The following is a 24,195-nucleotide window of genomic DNA, read 5'->3' as shown; positions in this document are numbered from 1 at the left end:
TGTGTCTCTCTACCCCCGTCTTTCGCTTTCAGGGGCCTGAGCAGGGCAGCTCCACCCCCCACCCCGGCCGTCGCCAATCCCAGACCCGCCGCCTGCCCAGCTCTGCTGCAGGAACTCAGAAACCGTCCTGGCCACCCCTGGGCTGCTCTCCCACCTGTGACACAGGGACGACAGCGAGACCACCCCATGTGGCTACCCACATAAGTCACCCACAGTGTCACTTCGTGTTAGTCTCACACCTAGGACCAAAGAGCAGACACTAACTTGGAGGAGCTAGACAGTTCGACATCTCTCTTTTTGAAAAGATTTTATTTCTAGAGAGGGGGAAGGAGAAAGGGACAGAAACATCACTCTGTAGTTACCTCTTGTGCACCCCCCCACTGGGGACCTGGCCCACAACCCAGGCCTGTGTCCTGACTGTGAATCCAACGGGTCAACCTTTGGTTCAGGGGCCAGTGCACAGCCCCCTGAGCTCCACCAGCCAGGGCAAGACATCTTTAAATGGAACTTGTGCTTTTAAAAAAGTCCCTTCAAGCCCTCACCACACTGCACAGAACATACTGTTCCCTCACTGAGAAATGGACCAACCCTCCCCTGTACCCTCCTGGCCTTGACCTGCAGGCCTTTCCAACAGGCCAATAAATTACACCCTCAGCACTCAAGTGTGTCATCCCTTGTGTCCATGGGTCCACGATGCAAGTCACTGAGCTGCAGGAAATGGCCCCTGCCTGTCCCCCCGCCCCCGCCGTCACCGGGGGGCACGCCCATTTCAGTCATCCCCGGAAGCACAGGCCAAGGGGTCAGTGAGGTGCAGTCACCAAGCTGTGAGGAAGCCCACCTATACTTTGTGACTCAGTGAGACTAACAGGAGGACTCTGAGAGTCCCCATCCTTTAAATGTAGAACTTCAGGACTTAAACAAACTCAATGTGAAAAACATTTATTACAAATATTCAGTTTTGACGCTCTACAGTGAAGGCAGACACAGTCCCCCAGTCGAGGGGCGGCGCTCAGCTGCCAAGGGAAGTTCCACAGCTGCTGCAGGTAACCCGCCAAGTGACTGAGTGACCACAAGTGACCGAGTGGCCAAGTCACAGGCAGTGAATCACCTCCAGTCCCCGTGGCCTTTCCCCCCCACCCTTCTCCCAGCAGGACAACAGTTCTGAATCACACTTTACTCATCCCATTCTCCCAGAACCGTCTCGTAATCTCTACTTTTATTGTCTAGATTTCATTTCCATGTGGACATTGTTTTGATTGGTGTGTGACCCTTCCCTGAGGGTCTGACTTGTTTATGTTGTTCCTGTCGGGTCCTGGACTGAAAGCTCAGCTCTGCCAGGGGTTCCCAGGTCAGGCTGCCAAGCGGTGCTCAGCCCCCTCCCCAGAGGTGAAGGCGCAAAGTGGACACTGGAAAAGCCTGTATCTGCCGGCTGACCGATGGACCAGGGACCCGCTGGTGGGGAGACAGTAACTTCGGGGTGAGGAAGGGTCGGAGTGCGAGGAGGCGTGCAAGGCTGGGCGGACCTGTGCACGCACGCACACGGCTGACGGAACCTGTCCCGAGGGACGTTCTCTTTGAACGGCAGCCCCACTACACAGAGGAGGAGCGGCCACTGTGAGCTTCTGCCGAAGACGCTGTTCTCCAAACGGCGTGAGACACCCTCCTGCCGCGTGGGCTCTGGGGCACTTTCCCTGAAGCCTCAGGAAGGGTCCACACCGGGCTGGTGGGGTGGAGGGTGGGTGTGATCCGTGCGGAGCCCGTGCACAGGCGCCACCAGAGGGCTCTGGGAGAAGAAAGCTCCACCTTGAACCAGGAAGCGGTGGGACAGGGAGTGGGGCCTGCCCAGGTCTCTGGGAGGCAGGGCTCGGGCACTTCCCTGTTTGTGCAAAGCAGGAAACCGAGAACCTCCCTCCCCCAGGCACAACCAGAACCTTGGACCAACCACGTCGTTATTTCCAGCTACACAAACACACACACGCAAACACAATCGCACCTGAGAGCCTGGAAGCGCCCAGCACACACTCGCCGTCAGCCCAGGCCTCAGACCACACGCAGCTCCAGCTCGGAAACCCGTGCTTCTCATCCCCCGAAACTGCCCACAACCGAAGGTCCCGTTTCTCCTACAGAGAAGGTGGTGTCACTCTGCCCGCGTGCAGGACTCGGCAGGAGGCCCCCGGGGGCACTTCCCGAGGGAAAGAGGAGGCAGAACGGAGGCGGAACCGCCGTGTACGCTGGTCCTCGGTGCTGCGGGAAGGAGCCGAGGCTCCAGGCTCAGGTCCCTTTCGAGGGCGGCTCCGGGCCCAGCGGGGAGTGCGCCTCCGCTCCTGAGGGAAAGGCACTCAGTGGGCACAGCCAAGACTCCCGCTTGGCTCCCTGTTGGGACAGAGAGCTCGCCCCCTCGCAGCACCGGGCAAGGAAGAAGACACAGAGGGTTGGGGGAGGGAGCTCCTGGCCGACGTTATTAAAAACACGTCCCAACAAAGGAAAAAGGGGCCCCTGCGGGCCAGAAGACAAACACAACATCCTGTGAAACCACAGCATCTGGGGCCAGAGTCCGGTAGCACCTGAGTGAGGCGGCTCGGAGGAGGGCCGGGGTCACACCAGGAAGGAGGAGGTCTGTCTGAATTCCCCCTGGGGAAGCAAACACAGGCTGAGAATCTCCCAAACGCTCCCCCACAGGCTGCAAGTCCCGCCCTCCCGGCCCCACCCAGGGCACTCACTTCGCTTCGGGTGGAGGGCTGGCTGTAAATGACCTTCTTACTCTCGGTCCTGTGGACAGACCAGAAGGTGATGCCGGCACGCAGACCCCCAGCCCCTTTCTTTCCCTCGGCTCTGCTGGCCAGGTTTGGAGGTCAGAACTGAGAACTCCCCAGAACCACGAGGTCTTGGTGGGGGGAGCGGGCACGTGGAGGGAGAAGGGGCAGCGTGTAGCCAGAGAGCAGGTAGAACTCAAATGTGTTCCTAGCAGCCCACGGCCTCCACCTCCCACCCCTCCCTGGGGCCCACCGCGGCTTCAAACCACACGCATCCACATTCTCAAGCTCGGCGACCCCAGCACAGCGCCTACTCACCCTTTCTTCATCCCTGAAAAAGAAGAAGGGGGACCCAGAGTGTCAGCAGAGCGGCACGGTGCAGAAGGGAGGACCCGGGACGCAGCCCCAGGGACAGGTGGTAGGGTCCCGTGGAGAAGAACCCTGGGCTCGCACGCTCCATGTCAGGAGGGCACTCACACGGCAGCCGCGAACTGCACCCCGAACCCGGGGCGGGACCAAGGAGGTCCTCTGAGGGCAAGTCCTTACTGTCAAAGTAGCCTCGGCGGTAGGCGAACCAGATGCCGAACACCAGGAACCCAAGGAGAACGAGTGTGACCAGGACGGCTGCCACAATGCCCCCCACATTCAGCTCCACTGTAAGACACAGACCAGAGGACGCTCACCCACAGCACCGGCGACACCCTCCACGCCAGCACAAAAGGTGGCCCCGCCGTGCCCACGGTGCCCACCACGCTCACCTGCCTCCATGCGCACCGCGTCGGACATCATGGGCGTCCCGTACCCGTTCTGGGCCTCGCAGGAGTACTCTCCTGTATCAGAGGCTGAGACGGGATCGAAGACCTGGGGGGCGGAAAACACACCGGCGTCCCCTCGAGGAAGCCAAGGACCTCCCTTTGAGGTTTTGTGGCCCTAACGCCCAGTTCACCTTGCTGTGTGTTCTCCCCCCCCAGGGCCTCTGCACCCAGGCCTCCACCCTCCCCGCCCCACCCCCCGTACCAGCTCCCCCGTCTTGGGGTTCAGGCTGTAGGAAGAGTTGCTGAAAGCACGGCTGCTCTTGGGCTCCAGAGGCATCGAGACCCCGTCCCGGTACCAGGTGTACTGAGAGGGCGGGGAGCCGTCCGTCTCCGAGCAGGTCAGCACCGCCCGGCTCCCGATGGTGGCAGAGGAGGGGATGTTCACCGTGGGCTTGGACGGGGGCACTGGAGGGAACAGCAGATGCTGGTCACAGGGCAGCAAGGGCTGCTGGGAGTGACAGCCCGGCCACCAGCCCCAGCTGCGCCCTCGCCAGGCGCTCGCCTTCTCGGGCAGCACCACGGAGCCCGCCCGGGAGACGCGTACCGAGCACGGTGAGCTGGACGCTGACCTCCCCGTAGGCGGTGCCGCCTTCATCCGAGACCATGCAGGTGTACGTCCCCGTGTCCTTCCGGGTCACGGAGTGGAAGGTGATGCCAGTGTTTGAGAAGGTGACCCGGTCCTCATAGGAGGCTGTGGGGAGAGAGACCAGGGCAGAGGGAGCCGGAGGGTGGGAGGGACTGGGGGTGGGGGCCGCCAGCACCCAGGAGGGGCGGAGGGAAGGCCTTGGGGACTGGGCGCCCCCTCCCTGGGACCCGGGTGCAATCAGGAAGGAGGCACAGGGCTCACCTGTGATCTTGCTGTTGTAGCAGACGAGGCTGGTGATGTCGCCCTGGGAGAACTTCCACTCCACCCGGGGGTGGGAGAAGCCGGAGTAGGAGCAGGACAGCTTGGCAGCTGCAGACAGGCTCGTGGTGAGCGGGAGGAAGGGGCAGCAGCAAGTGGACAAGACGGGAGGGTCCCCGGGTCCCCAGGGACCTTGGGCTGCTCGCCCCCTCCCCCTCCACAGCCCCAGCCAACTCACGTTTATTCTCAGGAACTTGGACTTCAGATTCCGAAGTGTACACTGCTCCCCTGCCCCGCGCCAGCGAGCCTGAGCGGAAGGAGAGGGTGTCCCATCAGAGGTGGGCAGCGGTGGAGGTACTGTGGGGGGGCCTCTCCGGGCTGAGGCCCCAAGACACAGGGGGGGCTCAGGGGAGCCCGGCTCTTCCCAGTGTCCCCCCTCACTAATATCCTGAGCAACCTCCTTCCAAAGCTTTTTGCTACAACTGCAGGCCAATACTTCTTTTACCAGTGGAAAGAGAACATTTCTTTCAAGTGCAGTTTCTCCCATTTTTTCTCCCCCTACCTCCTGTGACCCCCCACAACCTACTCAGACTCCCACCCGTCCGAGAGCAGCTTCCGGAACGGTCACAGTCGGGTCCTGAGCCATCTCGGACTCAACGGCCACCCTGGCAGGAAGCCCCCCAGGAGGGAAGGAGGAGGGCAGCCCCCAGCATTTGTAGGGAATTTGGGGCATTTGGGCCTGCTTCCACAAACACGGTATCGTTTGCTCCTTGAAACAAGCCCGACAGACCCTCAGGACAAGTATTCTTGTTCCAGTTTGACTTGAGGCAGTGAGGGGACTGGCCCAGGGTCACGTGTCCCTCCTGCTGGAAGGAGGGAGAGGGCGGTGTGTGTGTGTGTGGGGGGGGGTGAGGAGAGATGAGGCTCTGCAACAACACGGTGGGAAGAGGCCCAGGAGGGGCCGAACCTTCCCCGGTGAGGACCGGGCCCAACTCCGGGACCAGTGACAGCGTTTACACAATCGCGCTCATTCGGGCTGCCACGCACGCAGGAAGCCTCACTTCCCGCCTCCCAGGCGGGTCCTGCTTTCTCAGATGAATGCAAACACCCGTCCACCCCTCCCGCACCCCACAGGGCACCAGGGCACCCGGGCCCCGGACCCCGGAGGCCCCTCCACTCACCTCCACTGGGGATGGAAGGAGATGTCAACACACATTTTAAAAAATCTGACAGACACCGTGAGCTAACCTGGACAGGCCTTCTCTTCCCAGTGTTACAGAGGAGAGCACGGCCCACCCCCCAGGGTGAGGGACACAGCCGCCTTCCCGGCAAGGAGACACCCGCTGGGACAAGCACCCAGTCCACCCCACATGCCCTTTCCCCTTCTGCTCAGAAACCACGCTGATTCTCAGAAAAGCGCCTGGTCTGAGGGAGACACGTGATGGGATGAAATGCCGTCCTTCTAAAAGCCAGGCCCACCTTGCCCAGGTGGCTCAGCTGGTTGGAGCGTCATCCCATAGACCGAAAGGTTGCAGGTTCGATCCCCAGTCTTGGGAGTCTATGAGAGGCAACTAATCAATGTTTCCCCTCTCCCCCCCCTCGCTCCCTCTCTAAGGGCAATGAAACAGTGTCCTTGGGTTACAAACAAGAAAGTCGGGCCCACTTTACCTATAATTTCTTTCTAATATTGTTACCCTGTATCTGTGTATTGGGCATTACACTTCAATGTCCAATCTACAATTAAATGTAATAATGAACAGAGAAATTAAGTAACATTCCAAACTGAACACTGAGGACGCGCGAGTCTCTCAGTTCGCACCAAGAGTGCTGATAATGAAACGCTCTGACTTCTGTCCAAGTCAGCTTTCTCTGCTTTGGTGATCGGAACTTTGTGTTTTTAAGATTCTCAGATTTTACAATTTCCTGCCCATGACGGGCACCGATGGGTGAACCAGGCACCTTCAGGGAGGAAGGACTCCTCCCGGCCACTGGGGCCGCTGCCTGAACAAGGCCCTTGGCCCCCCGCCCCCCTCCCCCCTCCCGGCAGCCAGAATGCCTCCCGCCAGGGGCGGCCGGCGCCCGGCCTGGTCACTGAGGGGCAGACACACACGGCTCCCACGCCCCCACACAACGGCCCCTCTGGGGCTGGCTGAGGCCTCCTGGGACTTCTGCTGCCCGATCCTGCCCCCTTGCCCTCCTCCCCGAAGGCCCGGATCCCAAGAGCAGCCCCTGATAAATGTCTGGGGATGGTAACTCACACCTCAGAGCAACCCAGGCTACAGCACCGCCCACATGAAGAACAGCTTCTCATTAGACTAAAAACTAGCCTTTGAAATAAAGGATCACAGCAAAAAAAATTTTTTAATAAAAAGCCCTGAATATGACCTTGGCGGTCAGTTCTGCACTGCAGCTAAAGCTCCTTTCCAAGTCCCCTCAGATGGTCGGATGGAGAACACGCTCAGGAGTTACACGCGTGCCCCAGATGTCTTCCTTCTCCTCCCTCGTCCAGACTCCGAGGCCGACTCCAGGCCTCTCTTCCCAGGGTGACAGGCAAGCCACCCGCCTCCCTCCGGGCGGGGCTGCTGGCCCCCAGCCTGGCTGCCTCCACTCAGAACTCTCTGTGGTCTGGGGTCCTGCCAGGCCCCCAGCACAGCCCCCCCCCCACGCCCTTCCTATCGCCACAGGACCCAGCCACCCCGGCCCACCCCCTCCCTGTTCCTGTACGGGCCTCTGGAACCAGGCTGCGTGACCCAGACGACCCACCATCGTCACATTCAACCTCGTTGGCCCATGTGTAAAATGGGGGTGAAAACGGTTTCTGTATCGCAACACTGTTGCTGAGAGTTTTACAAGCTGTGATACAAAGTTACTTCGAAAAGCGTCTGACCCACAGGAAACACCATTATCGTCACCTGCCCGTAAGCCCTGCTGCACACACTTCACTTTCTGACTTCAATATTCTCTTCAGTCACACAAAAATAAATGAATAAATATAAAGTCTGCCTGTAAAATGCGTACCCTCCAGCCCACCAAACCATCTCTCCTCCACCACTGGAGCCGCCTTGCAGACTTCTCTAGACGCTTCTCACCTACCGGCTAGTGGGCAGGAGGCCCTCCCTAGCCACATCCTGCCTCGTCAGCCCACCCACGGTTTCCCTGCCCACCTCCTGGCCTCCTCACAGCACCTTGTTGCCCTTGACCTTGAACTTATACGTGGCATACTGTGCACAGATACCAATGTCCTACTAATGCACGTGGTACACAAAAACCGAAGGGAATTTCAGCCTTTCCACTGTGATGCTTCATTTACTCTAGGTTCACAAGAAAAGCCACAAAGTCAAAGAAATCAAAAGACTTTTGGTCCTTTCATGTACAGAACACCTAATCTTGTACAGATTCACTTAATCTGTACCCCCTCTAGCTGGAAGTTCCCTTTCTCTCCAAAATTCTTTTTTAAAACGAAAGGTTTTATGTATTGATTTTAGAGAGAGGGAAGGGAGAAAGAAACATCAGTGTGTGGTTGCCTCTCACGCGCCCCCTGCTGGGGACCGGCCGCAACTCAGACCGGTGCCCTGACTGGGAATTGAACTGATGACCCTTTGGTGCACAGGCTGGTGCTCAATCCACTGAGCCGCACCAGCCAGAGGTCTCCCCAAACTTCTTAAGGAAAGTGTCTACACACACCGTTTCCACCCAGTTGACTGCAGTGCAGCTTTGGTTCATGAACATGCGGCACATGTTTTCCCGGTCACACCTGTGGCCTTTGCTCACACGTGGGCCCTGCCCATCACCCCCACCCTCACCCCCACCCCCAGGAGTCACTCCACTCCCTTGGTTTCTGTGTGCAGGCCTCAGACTTCTGTCTCATTCTCTGTCTTGAACTTTGCTTCCTCTGCCCATCCCTTAATATATGAGCGACCCCTGGCATTCCGCCCTAGGCCTTTCCTCCTCCATATCTCTCTCACGCAGTCCCAAAGTGACCTGTGCCCACACCCAGCTGGCCCCAGCCACCGCCTCTCACCTGAGCTGCAGGCTCCATCCCGGGGCCTCCCGCCATCTCCGAGACCTTCGGGCCACTCCTTCCCGTCAACACCCTCGACCTCTCTCCTCCTGCCCCTCTCCAGGCTGGTGGCACGTTTCCTAGACCACCTTCAGGGTACCGCCATCTGTCCCTTCACTCAAGCGAATCAGACACTGAGTTTTACACTCAGTGACGCCTCCCAGGTGTCCCTCAAGCTGGTCCCTCCTCTCCACCCCCACTGCCCCCTCTTGTGCCATCGTCCCCTGCACAATTGCCACTGTTCTCTAACTGGCCTCTCTGCCTTGTTTAATCTCGCCCCACTCAAGTCCACCCTCCACGCCACTGCCGAGGAAAAGCCAACATTTGCTGAGACCTCACTCCGTGCCAGGCACTGCTGCAAGCACACTGTGCAGACCGAGGTCTCCGCCCTGCGACGCCCTGCCATTGGGTGACACTGTTATCACCCCCCTTATTCTGCACAGGGACCCTGAGGCCCAGAGCTGTTGGGTGTTGGTACAGATTCAAACAAAGGCCACTCCAGAGGCTGGGCGGCGCTGCACCTCCCAGAGTGCAACCCAACACTGGCTTCAAGCTTCCCATGGTGCCACAAGATACCTCGCAAATTCTGCCCTGGCTGGTGCAGCTCAGTGGATTGAATGCCAGCCTGTGAACCAAAGGGTCACTGGTTCGATTCCCAGCCTGGGCGCATGTTGTGGGACAGGTCCCCAGTGGTGGGCAAGAAAGAGGCAACCACACATTGATATTTCTCTCCCTTTCTTTCTCTCTAAAAATAAATAACCAGAATCTTTCAAAAAAAAGATAACATGCAAATTCTTCAGGAAGGCAAGGGTTCCTGCACTACCTGCCCTTGTGATAAGCTTATCATCTTCATCACCCTCTCTGCTCTCACAACTGACCCTCCGGTAACACAAAACTGCTCGCAGTTCCCAGAGCAGCCGGGCTGTTTCGTAACTGGCTGCTCCCGCTGCAAGGAACGCCCTTTCCCCTGGGTCCTGCACACCCACCTTGTTTCGCAGGAAAGGACCTGTGCTCGCCAGGACCTGGGCTGCCACTGCCCGGTGCAGACCCCGTCGGAGCCCGTCCCGCGTCACGACATCACCTTCACACGGACGTGTCTCCCCACCAGACATTTAACCCCAGGGGGCAGGGACCGCACATTCACTGCTGTTCCGAGTACACGCCGCAGGAAGCGCGTCTGCTGCAGGTCTGCCCTGAGCCACACGGAACCCTAACGGATGAGCCACAGCAGACTGTTCACTCACCATCACATCCACGGGTTCAGGTTCATCTACTAAGACAAGCCTGTTTTTCAAAGCGGCAGACAGAGCACGCCCAAATGAAGAAGAAAGCAAACTTAATTTAAAACCCAATCTTTAAACAATTTTAATACTAGCAAAGTATTTCCCCCTGCCCCCAACTGTTCAGCTCTCAGGAGGGAAGTGTTCTACCAATCTTTTTTTAAAAAAAACTTAGATTTGTGCCCGGGCTGGTGTGGCTCAGTAGTTGAGCATGGGCCTGCAAATCAGAGGATCACGGTTTGATTCCAGGTCGGGCACGTGCCTGGGTTGCGGGCCAGTCCCTAGTGGTGAATGCACGGAAGACAACCATACATTGATGTTTCTCTCCGTCTCTCCCCCCCCTCCCCTCTAAAGAAAAATAAATAAAATCTTTAAAAAAAACTTAGATTCATAACTTAAAACTAACTTTTCAAATTTGCTTCATAGTTTGAAACCAAAGTCAAGTTCTCTGCCGGGGGCACCTCCCCCTCCATCCCTCTGCAGTGGCAACAGCAGGGCTGATCCCTGGGAGGCGGGGCAAAGGGAGGGGCATGGGAGGGGCTCCAGGGGGTTGGGTGATGCCAGCTGTAGATGACCAGCAGGGAGCAGAGGTCACCCTGGGACGGGTTCAGGGCGGTTAGGGACTGGACTGTGCTCCTTTGAAAGCCTAACTGGCCCTGGCTGTTGTAGCTCAGTGGATTGAGCGCGGGCCTGCGAGCCAGACAATCGCGGTTCGATTCCCAGTCAGGGCACATACTTGGGTTGCAAGCCGGGTTCCCTGCAGGCCAATTCCCAGCAGGGGATGCACAAAAGGCAACCATACATTGATGTTTCTCTCCCTCTCTCTCCTTCCCTTCCCCTCTAAATATAAATAAATAAAATCTTTAAAAAAAAAAAAAGAAAGCCTAACTGCCGGTGCCTCAAAATGTGACCACATTGGAAGACAGCACATTTAACGTGGTGACTGGAGCCCCGAGGACACGCCCTCCTGTGACCCCACTGGGTGCTGGTGTGCACACACAGGGGGCTAAGTGAGGGGCAGCAAGAGGGTGGCGTCTGCGAGCCAAGGAGAGAGACCTCCAAAGGGACCAGCCCTCCCCGCACGCTGACAATGGACATCCAGCTGCAGGACTGTGAGACTCTGCTGAGGTTTCAGCCACCCGGTCTGCGGCATTTTGTGACAGCAGCTGGAGCAGAGTAACCCCAAGGTCTAGGGCGCCCGGGACAGACACTGTGTCTGACCCCTCCCCGACTTTCCCACGATAACGTTTCTGCACAAGGGAAGGCCGCAGAGGAAACCACCAATGAACTGAAAAGGCGGGCAGCCAATGGGAGAAAATGTTTGCAAATCACATATCTGATAAGGAGGTTATGTCCAAAATATGTAAGGAACTCACACAGCCTGAAGGCAACCCCCGCCCACACCCACCGCAGAGTCCAATTAAAAAAATGGGCTGAGGCTGCCCTAGCCAGTGTGGCTCAGTGGGTTGGGTGTCGTACCACAAACCAAAAGGTCATGGGTTTGATCCCCAGTCAGGGTGCTTATGAGAGGCAACGGATCTGTTTCCCTCCTTCTCCCCTCCTTTCTAAAAATAAAAATATATTTTTAAAATTCTTTTATTTTTAACTATATTTTGATTATGGCATTACAGTTGTCCCATCTCCCCCCTTCATCCCCCCCCGCCCTGCACACCCCTTCCCACCCACATTCCCCACCTTTAGTTCACATCCATGTGTCAAACTTATAAGTTCTTTGGCTTCTATATTTCCCATACTAGTCTTGTCCTCCCCCTATTTTCTACTAACCATCTATGCTACTTATTCTCTGTATCTCCCACCCTCCACTGTCCTGTTTGCTAACCCTCCCTGTGATCTCCATTTTAGTGGTTCTGTTCCAGATCTAGTTGTTTGCTTATGTTTTTGTTTTAGGTGTGGTTGTTAATAACTGTGAGTTTGCTGTCATTTGACTGTATATTTTTTGATCTTCTTTTTCTTAGATAAATCCCTTGAACATTTCATATAATAAGGGCTTGGGGATAATGAACTCCTTTAACTTGACCTTATCTGAGAAGCACTTTATCTGCCCTTCCATTCTAAATGAAAGCTTTGCTGGATAGAGCAATCTTGGATGTAGGCCCTCACCTTTCATCACTTGGAATACTTTCCAACACTGTTTTGAGAAATCAGCTGACAGTCTGATGGGAACTCCTTTGTAGGTGACTGTCCCCTTAGCTCTTGCTGCTTCTAGAATTCTCTCCATTTTAATCTTGGCTAATATAATTATGATGTGCCTTGGTGTGTTCCTCCTTGGATCCAACTTCTTTGGGACTCTCTGAGCTTCCTGGACTTCCTGGAAGTCTATTTCCTTTGCCGGATTGGGGAAGTTCTCCTTTATTATTTGTTCAAATAACTTTTCCACTTGTTGCTCTTCCTCTTCTCCTTCTGGTATCCCTATAATTCGGATGTTGGAACATTTATAGATGTCCTGGAGGTTCCTAAGCTCTCCTCATGTTTTTGAATTCTCGTTTCTTCATTCTTTTCTGTTTGTTTCTTTCTTCCTTCTGGTCCACTCCATTGATTTGACTTTCATCACTATTGGTTCCCTGTGCATTTTCCTTCCTTTCACTTAGCGGAGCCTTCATTTTTTCATCTAATTTGTGACCAAATTCAAACAATTCTGTGAGCATCCTGATCGCCAGTGCTTTGAACTGTGCATCTGATAGGTTGGCTATCTCTTTGTCACTTAGTTGTATTTGCTGTGAAGCTTTGATCTGTTCTTTTGTTCGGGCCATTTTTTTTATTTTGTGCCTGTTACACAGTGAGGGAAGGAGCCTTAAGTGTTCACCAGGGTGGGCGACTCCGTTGCTGGGTTGTGACTCTGTAATGTGGGGGCGGGGTCTGAGAGGAACAATGGCGGTTGCCCCGCTCTCTGCCGGATTTCAGTCTCTTCTCCCACTGCCTTCAAGCAAACTGGGCCCTTCTGGTGCTGATTCCCAGGTGGGTGGGTTTGTGTACGTTCTAGGACCCTGGGGGTCTCTCCAGTGAACTCTCCTGTGAGGCTGGGAGTCTCTCCTGGCACCTCAAGCACCACAGGTGTTTTCAGTCGATGAGGCTTTATTTCCTGTGATGGGACCTGAGGTTGCGAGGTCTGTCAGGCTCCTGGTTTCCCCTGGTTTATCTGTGCACGAATGTGGGACGACCCAGTTCGCCAGCCGCCTTGTGCACTGGGCCCCTCCACAATCCGCCACCTTGCGCAGCTCGGGTCCGCCACCAGCTACAGCTTCGCCCCGACCCCTCTCTGTCCGGCTGCCCAACTCCACCCCACCTACCGGTCTGGATGAATGTGTCTACTTTAACTCCTTGGTTGTCAGACTTCCATACAGTTCAATTTTCTGTCAGTAGCGTCTGGTTTTGGTTTCTAAATTGTTGTCCTTCTTTTGGCTGTGCAAGGAGGTACAGTGTATCTATCTACCTACGCCTCCATCTTGGCTGGAAGTCCAAAAAAAAAAAAAATCTTTAAAAATAAACTTAAAAATGGGCCAAGGTTCTAAACAGACATTTTTCTGAAGACATACAAATGGCCAACAGGTACATGAGAAGATGCTCAGGTAAACACAAATAAAAGCCACAATAAGTTACCACCTCACATCTGCTAGAACAGCTATTACTAAAAAGACAAGCACTGTCAAGTGTTGGGGAGGATGTGGAGCAAGGGAACCTTTGTGCATGGATGGTAGGAATATGAATTGAGGCAGCCGCCATGGTAAACAGCATGGAGATTCCTGAAAAAAAAAAAAAAAAGAAAGAAAGAAAAATACAACCACCATACCCTCCAGCAACGTCGCTTTGGGGTATCTGCCAGAAAAGGAAAGCACTGACTCAAAAGGCTGCCCCCCCACACCTGCTGCGGCGTGTCTTACAACGGCCGATATGAGGAGGCGTCACGTGCCCATCGACAGACAGCAGAGCTCAGTGGGTTGGAGCATCACCCCCGCACCAAGGCTGCAAGTTCGACCTCCAGTCAGGGCACATGCAAGCAGCAACCAATAAATGCAAAAATAAGTGGAGCAACAAATCAATGTGTGTGTGTCTCTCTCTCCCTCTAAAAAAAATCAAAAAGTAAAAAACATTTAACTTTCTGTAACTACAAGGTGACGGCTGTCCCTAGACGGTCACCCTTTCACAACGTATTAAATATCGAGTCACCGCCTGTACACCTGGAACCAGCTCAATGCTGTATGCCAACTGTGTCTGGACAAGAGAATTTTTTTCTTTTTCTTTATCTTTTTTTTTTTTTAGAAAAATCAACAGAACTCTTGAAGACCTTTAAAAGACTTCTACACCTTTCATTTATCGTATCTGAATTCTGGACATACTACTGAGCAAAACCGAATGGATGAAAGGCGGGCAGGAAGACAATGACACCAGTTGGCATCTTTCATACTATGTGCCAGGCGCTCCTAGGAGCCCCTCACAGCAGGGCCTAACCCACTGCCCCTCACAGCCCTGCTGTGAGGTCAATGTCACTGCTGCTCCCATCTGACAGGACTCAGTCGGGGCCCAGAAGTTAAGTAACTTGCTCCCAGCGGCCAAGCAGAGCTGGGATTCTCACCCAGGCAGCCTGGCTCCAGCGCGTGACACCTCACACAGCAGAAGACAGGGTGCCACCCCGAAGGTCAAGGCAGGTCAGTTTGAACTGGCGTAGAAACAGGTCCAAAATGGAAAAGAAAGACATGCAAAATACGATCCTATTTTTATTTTACTTCTTAAGGTTTATGAAGGAAACGCACATCACTGTATTAGCGCAAAGAGATCAGGCATAACTCAGCTTCCTTTTCACTTCCCAGATTGCCTTACGCAAATATTTGCATAACGAAAAGTCACGACTTTGCTAGCGAATGCCACGCACTGTGCTCCGGACTCCTGCTCCTTCCCATCACAGGGTGTGGGAGCGCCCACCGGGGCTGAACGCTGAGGGAGGCCACCCTCTCACGGGGCCTTCTCCGCACCGTTCCAATGTGCGCCGTCCCACGAGCGCCGCACAGCCAGCACCGATCCTACCTCTACAGATACGAACAACGACCCAGCACACACACACAAAACACACAAAAAATGTCCTCAGAGCCCTGGCCTGGTGGTTCCTTCGGTTGGAACACCCATAGGTTGTGGGTTTGATCCCCAGGCAGGGCTGGAACGGGAGGTGGAAGAACCATGTTTCTCCGTTTCTCTCTCATCAATGAACATATATCCTCAGGTGAGGACTGTGTAAAAAATCTCTGACAATAGATTCCAAATACCTGACACTGCACAGATCTGAGAAATCAGAGCACAGGCAGCTTTTCTACGTTCTACATTTGTGTAGTAAGTAAATACGTATTAAGTGCATATTTAGTACATTTTTAATTATGCAAATATGACCAAAGGAGTGGGAAAGGGAAATAAAAAAAAAATAACCAAATCACAAAAAGGAAAATATATAAAACAATGCCAGAATAGGCAGAAACACAGACCAAAAAAAAGGAAATAGGAGATGATAAAGAATAACAGGAACTATAGGAAGAGCATCACACCAGGAAGCACTGAATGATTCGATAAAACTTTAAAGGTGAAATGAGTTAACAAAGGACACTGCTACAGCACCAAGACCCTGAAGTGTGTATGTGAGTCTGGTAAACTTCCAGGAAGGAAAGGGGCTGGAGAAAATGCTGCCCAGCGGCTGAGACCGGGGAGGCGGGGAGGCACCAGGTCGGAGGTGGACGGGAAGGTGAGTTAGGGCTGGAGAAGGGGCGGGGCCGCTCAGCCGCAGTGCCCAAGTCTGCCCCGCCTGTTCTCCCTCACTCCAGATGGGACCGGTGGTGCATCTGTAAACTGGGGTGTAACATCCGAAAGTCACTGTGTCTGAGTAATAGTAACAACCGTGGCAAGCTGTAGAGATACGCCTGTGTGTGTATTTATCCCGCAGGCTTCTCCGACAGTGTGACTGAGGCAGAGCCCAAGTTCCTGTGTCTGGAATCTGAGCGCAGTCTGGGGACCGCCTGGGCCGCTGGGCTGATGGCAGAGGGGACACTGAGCCCCCACATTAAGACTCGTGCCTGGTGTGCACCATCTCATTAAATTCTCACCAAACCCCCAAGATGAACTGTTGTTAGCACTGTTATCATGCATGTTACAGATGAGAACAGTGAGGATTAGCACAGGCGCCCCAAATCACACAGCTGCAAACAGCAAAGTGGGAACCTTAGCCAAGTTAAGTGTGAAGGTACAAGGACAGCTACGTGCTGTTTAGTACAGCAGGAAAGAGAAAACCCAAATGCCCAGCAAAAGGCGAATAAGCAGGGAAACTCTGACATCCCCGCACGGTGGGACACCACAGGAGGGCTGTGTAAAGGACACTTTTGGTTAATATGGACACTATAGGTACCCCACACATTTATTAGGAGGACATGCGACCAGATAGCAGGAAGCCAGGACAAGTCCTTGGCAGGCGGAACAGGGAGACTGAGGCAGATGGCTGAGCCCAACGGCTGAGCAATTCCCAGGCAGGTGGCAGGTGGCCACCAGGGTGGAGTATCTGGCAGGGGGCCAACCTGGGGAAACAAGGACCTCACCCCCAGGGTGACCTCTGCCCCCTGCCCTTTCCTCCCTGGAGACAACATCTAGGCCTCTGTTGTGTTTCAGCTCCAGGCCCAGAAAATCGGCAAGACTGGGTGGGCAAGGCCGGAACCAATGCCGATGACTGAAGACCCCCTGCCCTGCCACTGACCCTTCAGTGGAGACCTGACCCTGAAAGGACACACCAGACAACTGGTGATAAAATTGATAGAAGCCTCCAGACCAAGGGCCCAGCGTGTGCCCCCCAACTCCTTCCCCCACAGGCACACGTCTCCTGAACCCTGGGCAATGGGCAGCTGGCAGCTGGTCCCCGGCTGATGCCCTGAACCGTCTTTTCTCTGACCTCCCAGGGACCTAGGGCAGCCCAGCCTGGGCTCTCCTGTTGCTGCTTCTGTGCTGACCCCTTCCTCGTCTCACTGCCCCCAATTTTAATAAACGTACCCTCACAGTCACGTGGACTCGAGCTGTGAAGTCGTTCCTACATGACGTCAAAAGCCCACACACAATAGCTGGCCCTAGGCAGCCCCGCTCCAGGCCAGGCCCCTGTCCGGGCACATAAAGACCTCCCGGTCTTTCTCTCCTGAGCCTGTGCAGCCCCACTGGCTCACCTGCAGGGACCCAGACTGTCTCACCTCACTGTGGGTAGAATGATGGGATTCCAGGGAGGAGCCCACCCAGGACCCCCTCACAGACCGGGACAGTAGAGGTACCAGCCAAGGCCCACTGTGCCCCGCTGGCTTCTGGATTTGCACCAGGTGAGCTTGGATGAGTTTCTTGGAGACCCTGACCCCTGTTGTTATAGCGTTAGAGGCTGAATTTCTGTTTTAAAGACGTCCAGGTAAAGCTGGGGGTTAGGGTTTGAGAAGAAGCCAGACTGAGCCAGGCCAGGAGAAAAATGGATGGTGGGTGTTTGATGTTGGCTTTCAGCTGGAGCTGCTTCCTGGGGGCACGTAACAAAAACTTTTGCTGGATAAACTGAAGCCTACAGTCCGTTCAGCTTTCCAGATGAGGGGCATTTACTTCTCTGGCTCATTTCAGAGATTCCTGGGTGACCGAGGATCTTCGGGGTGGGGCCGGGGAGGCTGGGATGCGTGGGAGCGTTGAGAGGCCCAAGTGCTGTTGCTGGAAAGAGTTCTTACGTGCGGGTTCTTACAGAAATGGGAAGATTTAACTAGAAGTGATCTACTTAACATGGCCAAAACGTATCTGTTTTAATGCCCAAATTAACTTTTGCCTGTAAAATTACACAAACTGGCTTTAAATTAAACTGAAAGACAGGAAGCTTGTCTTTTTATTTTTATTTTATTTATTTATCTTTAGAGGGGAAGGGAAGGAGAGAAACATCAATGTATGGTTGCCTCTCGTGTGTCCCCTGACTGGGAACTGGCCTGCAACCCAGGCATGTGCCCTGACTGGGAACTGAACCACAGTTGTTTGGTTCCCAGGTCCGCGCTCAATGCACTGAGCTATACCAGCCAGGCTGGAAGCTTGTCCTGACTGCTAATTAGAAGCCGCTAGGAGAAGCACAGGTCGATTAATACTAGAATATAAAACCAGAAAGCCCAGTTTTTAGGGGGCGGGCAGGCTCTGGCAGTGGCTGTGGCTGCCCCAGGTGGTGGGCAGGAGGGGTGGGGGCGGTTGTCTAGGCTCTCAGTGACAGGGTGATAGGCAGGCTGTTGAGGCTGCTGATCTGGCATTCTGCCCACCTCCCAGTTCTCCCCCAGCCTGGCCCTTTCCTGGGCCTGCCAGGGTCCCTCGAACCCGTCTGGGCTGGGCTCTGCCCCTTCATGTCTCTCTTTTGGCTTCTGCTGCGTGTTTACTCAGCGGAATTTTTCCTCCTCCTCTTCTTCTGCTGGTCCAGGTGCCTGGCCTCAGTGGAGCCCCAGGGAAGAGCTCCTGCCCGCCCGGAGGGTTAAGTCCCGAGGACACAGGACCAGGCAGCCCTGGGAGTGTGTGAATGAATCTAGCTGTGCACGCTGCGGCCTCCTAGGACACCAGGCTTGGTGAAGTGCTGTGGCTTCCCGAGGAAGCAGGTGCAGCGTCTGGTTCAGCTCCCCAGTTTGCTGAGCTTAGTGTCTAATTTAATGGAATTGCTACATAGGGTTTGCTGGGAAGCTCTTGTGGAGGAGTCTGACTTTGCCGAGGAAAGCCAGGTCCCCAGGAGGGGCTGTAGGAGGCCCAAGCGGGACTTGGAAAGAGGGGCGAGGTGAGGTTGCCCCAGGGGGAGGGTGTTCCCCCTTCTCCTTGCTGACGGTTTGGGAGAGGCTGGAACTATGCTGGAGAGGAGACTGCTAAGGCCCCTACACACACTTTTTCTCTTGTTGTATTACAGCTACGTCAATATCACTTCGCATTAATTTAAGGTCTACAGCACAGTGGTTGGACAATGATACACCTTATGAACCAACCGCCCCTTTCCTCTGGCAACTCCCCCCTCCCCCAGAGTAACTTTCTGCACATAACTTTGGTAGAGACGATTATGCAATGTCTGCTTTTAAGTCAGAACCTGTTCCCTCCCAACGAGGAAATGTTGTGGGGCAGCGTATTTTTCCAAATCAAATCCGCCCCACTCACCTGCTGGGGTGAGTCTTTCTTGAAACCAATGATGCACGAGTGTCTTTTTTTCAGAATGTATTTACAACTAAATGAACCAGATACTTGACTAAAGGGGAAAATAATGCTTTTCGAGGAGCCTCCCAAGAGGAAACTAATCTTGAAGCTGACTGAATGTTTGCTGACCACCTTTTCTTCATTGTTAGTTAGTGTCCACAAGAGCCTCGAGGTGCCCGAGTCACAGGGTGCCCACTCTCCTCGGAACGGCCCCGCACAGCCAGAGACTTCCAGGGAGGCCCCTAACTCTTGGCTTGCTCTGTGTTTTAGTTGGTTAACGTCCGTCTGCAGCTCCTTGGAGACTGGGGAGCCCAGTTATGTTCGCATCTCCCTCAGCATCTACGGCTGCTTTGCCCAGAGGGACGGCGGTGGTCACAGAAGGTGGGGGCAGCTACTCAGCAGAACCCAACGGCCATTCCTCACACAAGCGGGTCGGACGCATAACAAAAAAGTCACTTCTTTTGCTCTGGCTGCTGTGGCTCAGTGGACTGAGCACCAGCCTGAGAACCAAAGGGTTCTGGGTTCCATTCCCAGTCAGGGCACATGCCTGGGTTGCCGACCAGGTCCCCAGTGCAAGAGACAACCACGCACTGATGTTTCTCTCCCTCTTTTTCCCTCCCTTCCCCTCTGTCTAAAAATATAATAAATAAAATCTTTTTTTAAAAGTTACTTCTTTCTACTGCTTTGTTAAGAAATCTTTGTTTTCTCTCTACCACCCTGTTACTGATTGGATTTTAAGTGGCTTTCTTGCTATGACTGTGTTGTCCTCGCCCAAGGACATTTTCTCCATTGCTACTAGAGGGAGAGAGGAAGGCGGCAGAGAGGCATCGACTGGGGACCGTTCACATCTGGACTGGGGGGCACATGGGCCTGAGCCTGCAGCCTAGGCATGCGCCTTGACCAGGAATCGAACCCGCAAACTTTTGGTCACAGGATGATGTTCCAACCAACTGAGCACGCCAGCCAGAGTGCTAAAATTTTGGTGGAATTTGTTTAAAAAAAAGAGAGAGAGAAAAATGGAACAAAGGAAAGAAAAGGAAGGAGAGAAACCAGCCGGCCTCTGGTTTTCCCTGCAAACTCATCCGAACTTCCCCTCTAGACTCTGAGCCTCACAGGACCCTCCAGCCAAGAGGGAGCTGCAGCCTGGGACAAGCGGAAGGCCCAGGGCCCCAGCAGCCACTGGAAGCAGTGAACTCAGTTTACCTAAATGTGGCCTAACTGCTTTATCAGTACTTCCGGCTTCCCTCAGAGCTTCTTCGTTGCCCTAATCTCTGGCATGGTGCTCTGAACACAGGCAACAAACACCAATGTTTCCGGAATTCACAAGTGGACTCGACAGGGCTGTCCGATCAGAACCCAGAAGCAGGGCTTCCACTCCTGCCTGCCCATTTGACCGCGGCCGCCACCACCCCACGCTCCTGGAGGCGGGGCTGGGACCAGGAAGGAATGTGCTGGCAGGTCGAAAACTTGCTGCCAGCCCCACAATAGGCAAGCAAGTCTGAACGGCTACCCCGGCTGCACCTTCGGTGACATCAGCGGCCCTCTGAGGATGGCAGGGAGCCACAGGGGCCCTGCTGCCCAGGAGGGCTTTCATATCACCCCTCCTGCTTGCTCTCGGCCGAATTTCCAGTTCTACCAGCTCAGCTCCTCCCCTCCCCCACCCCTCTCCCTATTCCAAAGGAAGGCTGAGCCTGCCTGCCCCCACCCTGGGATCAAACTTCCTGCCAGCCAGCTGCTTCCTCCTGTCCTCCCCCCACCTAGAGAAACAAAGACACAAGCCAGACTTTGGACAGAAACTCTGCTTATCAGGGAGTCCCAGGCAGATGAGCTCTGAGTTTTCAATGCCTGGAAAACCCCAGTGCGAATCTACTCACACCGCTTCCCACATCCCCTCAAAATGGTGAAAACTCTTCCACAACTGCATTTGCAAGTGGTCGATCAGATCTCTCCAGAACTTGTGAAAAGGAAGGAGGCTTGAGGTTAGAGATCTGCAAAGTCTCTCCCTCAATGTGAACAAAGGTGAAAAACGAGCTCCATTATTTCCTAATCTACCACATAAAATGTGTAGCTTTTCAGTCTGTGTTTGACCAGGGTGGCAGCCACTTCTGTGCCCACAGAACATGTGCCTCGACCCCCAGCTGACTGGCAGGGATGTTAACGGCCAGGCCCCAATGCCTGTAACGCCAAAACAAGAAGCTCTCCAGGGCACACTCGGTGAAATAACCAAGATGAAGGATACGCGAGGATGTACACAGTATGTCGCCTTGTGTAAGAGAAGGGAAAAAACACACCGATGCCTAGTTGTATCTGTACAACAAAGCGCTGGAAAGGTACAGAGGAAGCTATGGGGAGGCACGCAGTGAGCAGGGGCGGGGCGGGAGGGAGCCATCCCCACCTCTTTAATATCACTTTTTAAAAGATGTTGTTTATTCATTATATTTAAAGAAAGGGGAGGGAGAGAAACAAGGTGTCAGAATGAAACATCGAGATGAGTTACTGCTTGTACCAGACTGGGAACACCACGGGTGACCTTTCCCTTTGCAGGGTGACACCCAACCTATGGAGCCACACCAGTCGGCCTTTAATATCATTTCGATTCTCGAACCACGCCAAGGTATTAACCTACTCTAAATAAATTTTTTTAAAGGGTAAAAAACTCCAGCAGCTCTAATGTACAAGGATCCCCGTGACCACTCACTGCCCAGCTCTGACTGTTCTCCGTGGTTTCTAGTTTCTGGTTTCAAGGGAACAGTTCTTCCCAAGAGTAACTTCACCGGGGGGAGGGGAGCAGACCAGAGGAGTGACTCACCGTCTCCAGTTCTGAAGTTAAATCTAACCCCAAACAGCAAAACTAGAAGCAACATCATCAGGAAACAGGAGGACGCACAAACCCACCCACAGCAGCTCCCCCACCCTGGAGTATCTGGTAGGGGGCAGACGGAGCAATGGACGCAGTTCCAAAGTGGGTTCCCATTTCCCCCCAAAGTCTATTCTATTCACAGGCCACACTGCCTGGGAGATACCTGGAGACGCTCCAAGCACGGGTGCTGGGGGGGGGAGTGCGTGGGCAGGGGGAGGGCTGGTGCTCTGGATCACCTGGGTCACTGTTGCCCCAGCAGGCTCAGGCCACCCTCCCCACCAGATTCCCCAGGATGGGGCTGGGCCTTTGCTTGACAGTCAGGCACCCTGTGCCCTGCCTTCTCCCAGCTGGCAGGCCCATGGGGAGGAGCAGCCCTGGAGGGAGGGCATGTGGGCACCTGTACATACTTCTGGCGTCCTGGGGGTTTCAGGTGAGACACCAAGGGAAGACCCTACTTACTTTTTACTCTTGCCACTGGAATCTATCGGGGTCTCTCCCTGCTCTTCATCCTTACAGAATCCAAAGGGATGCCCACCACTGCCTTTGCTTACATGTAACACAGCTATTAGTACCCCAAATGGAAGGGAGTAGCACACGCTTGCTCTTCTTATAGGTGAAAAGGCTGAGCTGCTGGTGGGAGATTGCCAACAATGCAAAGCCAAGATGGTCCCGTTGCAGCCTCAGTACAAAGCAAATCACTCTCCCCGGTGCAGCCTGATTTAGTCACAGGGTCCGTTCCTCCATCCCTGGAGATGTGACCACTCAGGACACACGGCCAAGCTCAGGCCCCATCTGCTGGGGCTGCCTCCGAGGGCACCTCTAGATCCCCTGCAGAGGCTCACCGGAGCTCCGCGCCGGTGCTGGTGCAGGACTGTTGGGTGATACCGGACGTGAGGAAGGAAAAGGAGAGAAGGGCACCCAGGGAGCTAACAAGCCTGACAAATGCAATCGCTGGCTTAGACTGTGGCAGGGAACCGACCTCCCCTTCAAAGTGAACTTGGCGAAACCAATCGACATGGCACTACCGCGAGGGGTTGCCACGGTTCTTTTCTTTGAACACTTCCCAAAACATGGACCTCGAGCGGAAAGAGGTTCCCACAGACCGCATGTTCGCACAACTGCGGACAGAGGGACTGACACCCAGAAAGCAGGCGGCCCACGCGCGCCCGTGGGGCAGTGGCCTCCGGTTGCCCGCAGGGTCCCGGCTCCTCCGCCCCCGGCCACCCACTCCGTCAACATCGTTCATTCTGGTAGTGATTCGAGAAAGGGACTTTGAATGCTGTTTTCTGTTAAAACTCAGATTTCAATTACATCTCCTCGGACTTCGCGCTCGACGCTCGGGCAGAGCAGGGGAGGATACAGAGACCCCTTCGGCCACCGCCGCCCCGTCGGACTTAAGGGGTCCCTTCGGGAGCAGGACACCCCGGGGCCCAAGGAGTCGGGCGGCGAGGCCCGCGGCTGCGCGTCCTGGGGGCCCGCGCCCTCCCCGGAGGCGCGCGGAGGCGGGGCCGGGCAGGTGCGGTGGGAGGGCCCCACCCGCCGGGGCGGCCGGGAGCGAGCGGACTCGACCCCCGCGGTTCCTCTCGGCGGGTGCGCGGAGCGGCCAGCGCCCTCGGGGTGGGTGCCAGGGGAGGGGGCACGACTCCGGAGTGGGGGAGGGGAGCCAGCCACGCCGCGGTGGGTGGACGGGAGGAGGGCACGGGGCCGGGCGCGGCGGAGGGACGCGGAGGGCGAGGTCGGCCGGTCCGACCCGTCCCCGCCCGCGGGCACGGCCGTGGGTGCGCCTTGCTCCAACCTCCGACCCGACCCACCGATCCCTCCCGAAACTCGGGAACTTACACAGGATCACCGACGCGAAGAGGAGCAACTGTGTCCTCCGGACCTTCCCCTTCGTCCCCATCACGACCGGGTTCCCGACGCGCCGGCGGCAGCCGAGCCCGGGCACAGACCCAGCTAAGGGCACAGCCGCGCGGATTGAGCTGCGGCCGCAGGTTGAGCCCGCCGGCCCGCCCTCCGCACCCGATTGGCCGACGACGGCCCCTGCGCGTTCCGATTGGAGGAGGCAGCCGTCGCTCCGCTGAATGACTCAAGGCCGCCAGGTGCAGCCCCACCGGGCGGGGCGCAGGTCCGAGCCCGAGGCGACTCTGATTGGCGGGGAGTCGCACCCTGCACCTTCGGCAGGTGAGCGCACCCTGATTGGGCCGCGCTCCCGAAACGGGGTCTGGGACTGGGTGCGGCGCGAGCGGCAGGAGCAGGGGAAGTCCTGGCAGGGGCGGGCAGGGCAGTTGGTGCTACTGCGCCCACGCAGAGCCCGGCCTGGTTTGCTTCCTGCGGGTTTGCACGGACGTTACCGGGCGCTGCGGAAACCTCGGTCGTGTCCTT

At 55.4% G+C, this 24,195-nt stretch overlaps 1 protein-coding gene across 1 annotated transcript; it reads right to left on the bottom strand.

Annotated features, from left to right (window-relative positions):
• Window positions 1–923: 923 nt before the first annotated feature.
• F11R (F11 receptor) lies at window positions 924–23,805 on the bottom strand. The gene is made up of 10 exons (XM_037150195.2): window positions 23,653–23,805; window positions 4,651–4,719; window positions 4,416–4,523; window positions 4,113–4,259; window positions 3,771–3,973; window positions 3,512–3,614; window positions 3,300–3,407; window positions 3,072–3,084; window positions 2,721–2,769; window positions 924–2,631 (listed from the first exon to the last, which is right to left on the bottom strand). The coding sequence occupies exons 1-10, from the start codon at window positions 23,711–23,713 to the stop codon at window positions 2,596–2,598; spliced, it is 897 nt and encodes a 298-aa protein (XP_037006090.2). The 5' UTR covers window positions 23,714–23,805; the 3' UTR covers window positions 924–2,595.
• Between the last annotated feature and the right edge of the window lie 390 nt (window positions 23,806–24,195).

Source organism: Artibeus jamaicensis, unplaced genomic scaffold (assembly GCF_021234435.1).
Source record: "Artibeus jamaicensis isolate MK-2021 breed Jamaican fruit bat unplaced genomic scaffold, CSHL_Jam_final scaffold_625, whole genome shotgun sequence".
Taxonomy (NCBI): Eukaryota; Metazoa; Chordata; class Mammalia; order Chiroptera; family Phyllostomidae; genus Artibeus; species Artibeus jamaicensis.
Note: the sequence above shows the minus strand (reverse complement) of the source record. Positions and strands in the feature narration are given on the sequence as shown.

Excerpts from the sequence above, each read along its gene's own strand:
- F11R (XM_037150195.2), bottom strand. The coding sequence starts at position 23,713 with ATGGGGACGAAGGGGAAGGTCCGGAGGACACAGTTGCTCCTCTTCGCG. Across the intron at positions 4,720-23,652 it reads CTTCGCGTCGGTGATCCTGT|GCTCGCTGGCGCGGGGCAGG; the intron begins GTAAGTTCCCGA and ends CCTTCCGCTCAG. Across the intron at positions 3,615-3,770 it reads ACCCCAAGACGGGGGAGCTG|GTCTTCGATCCCGTCTCAGC; the intron begins GTACGGGGGGTG and ends TCCGCCCCCCAG.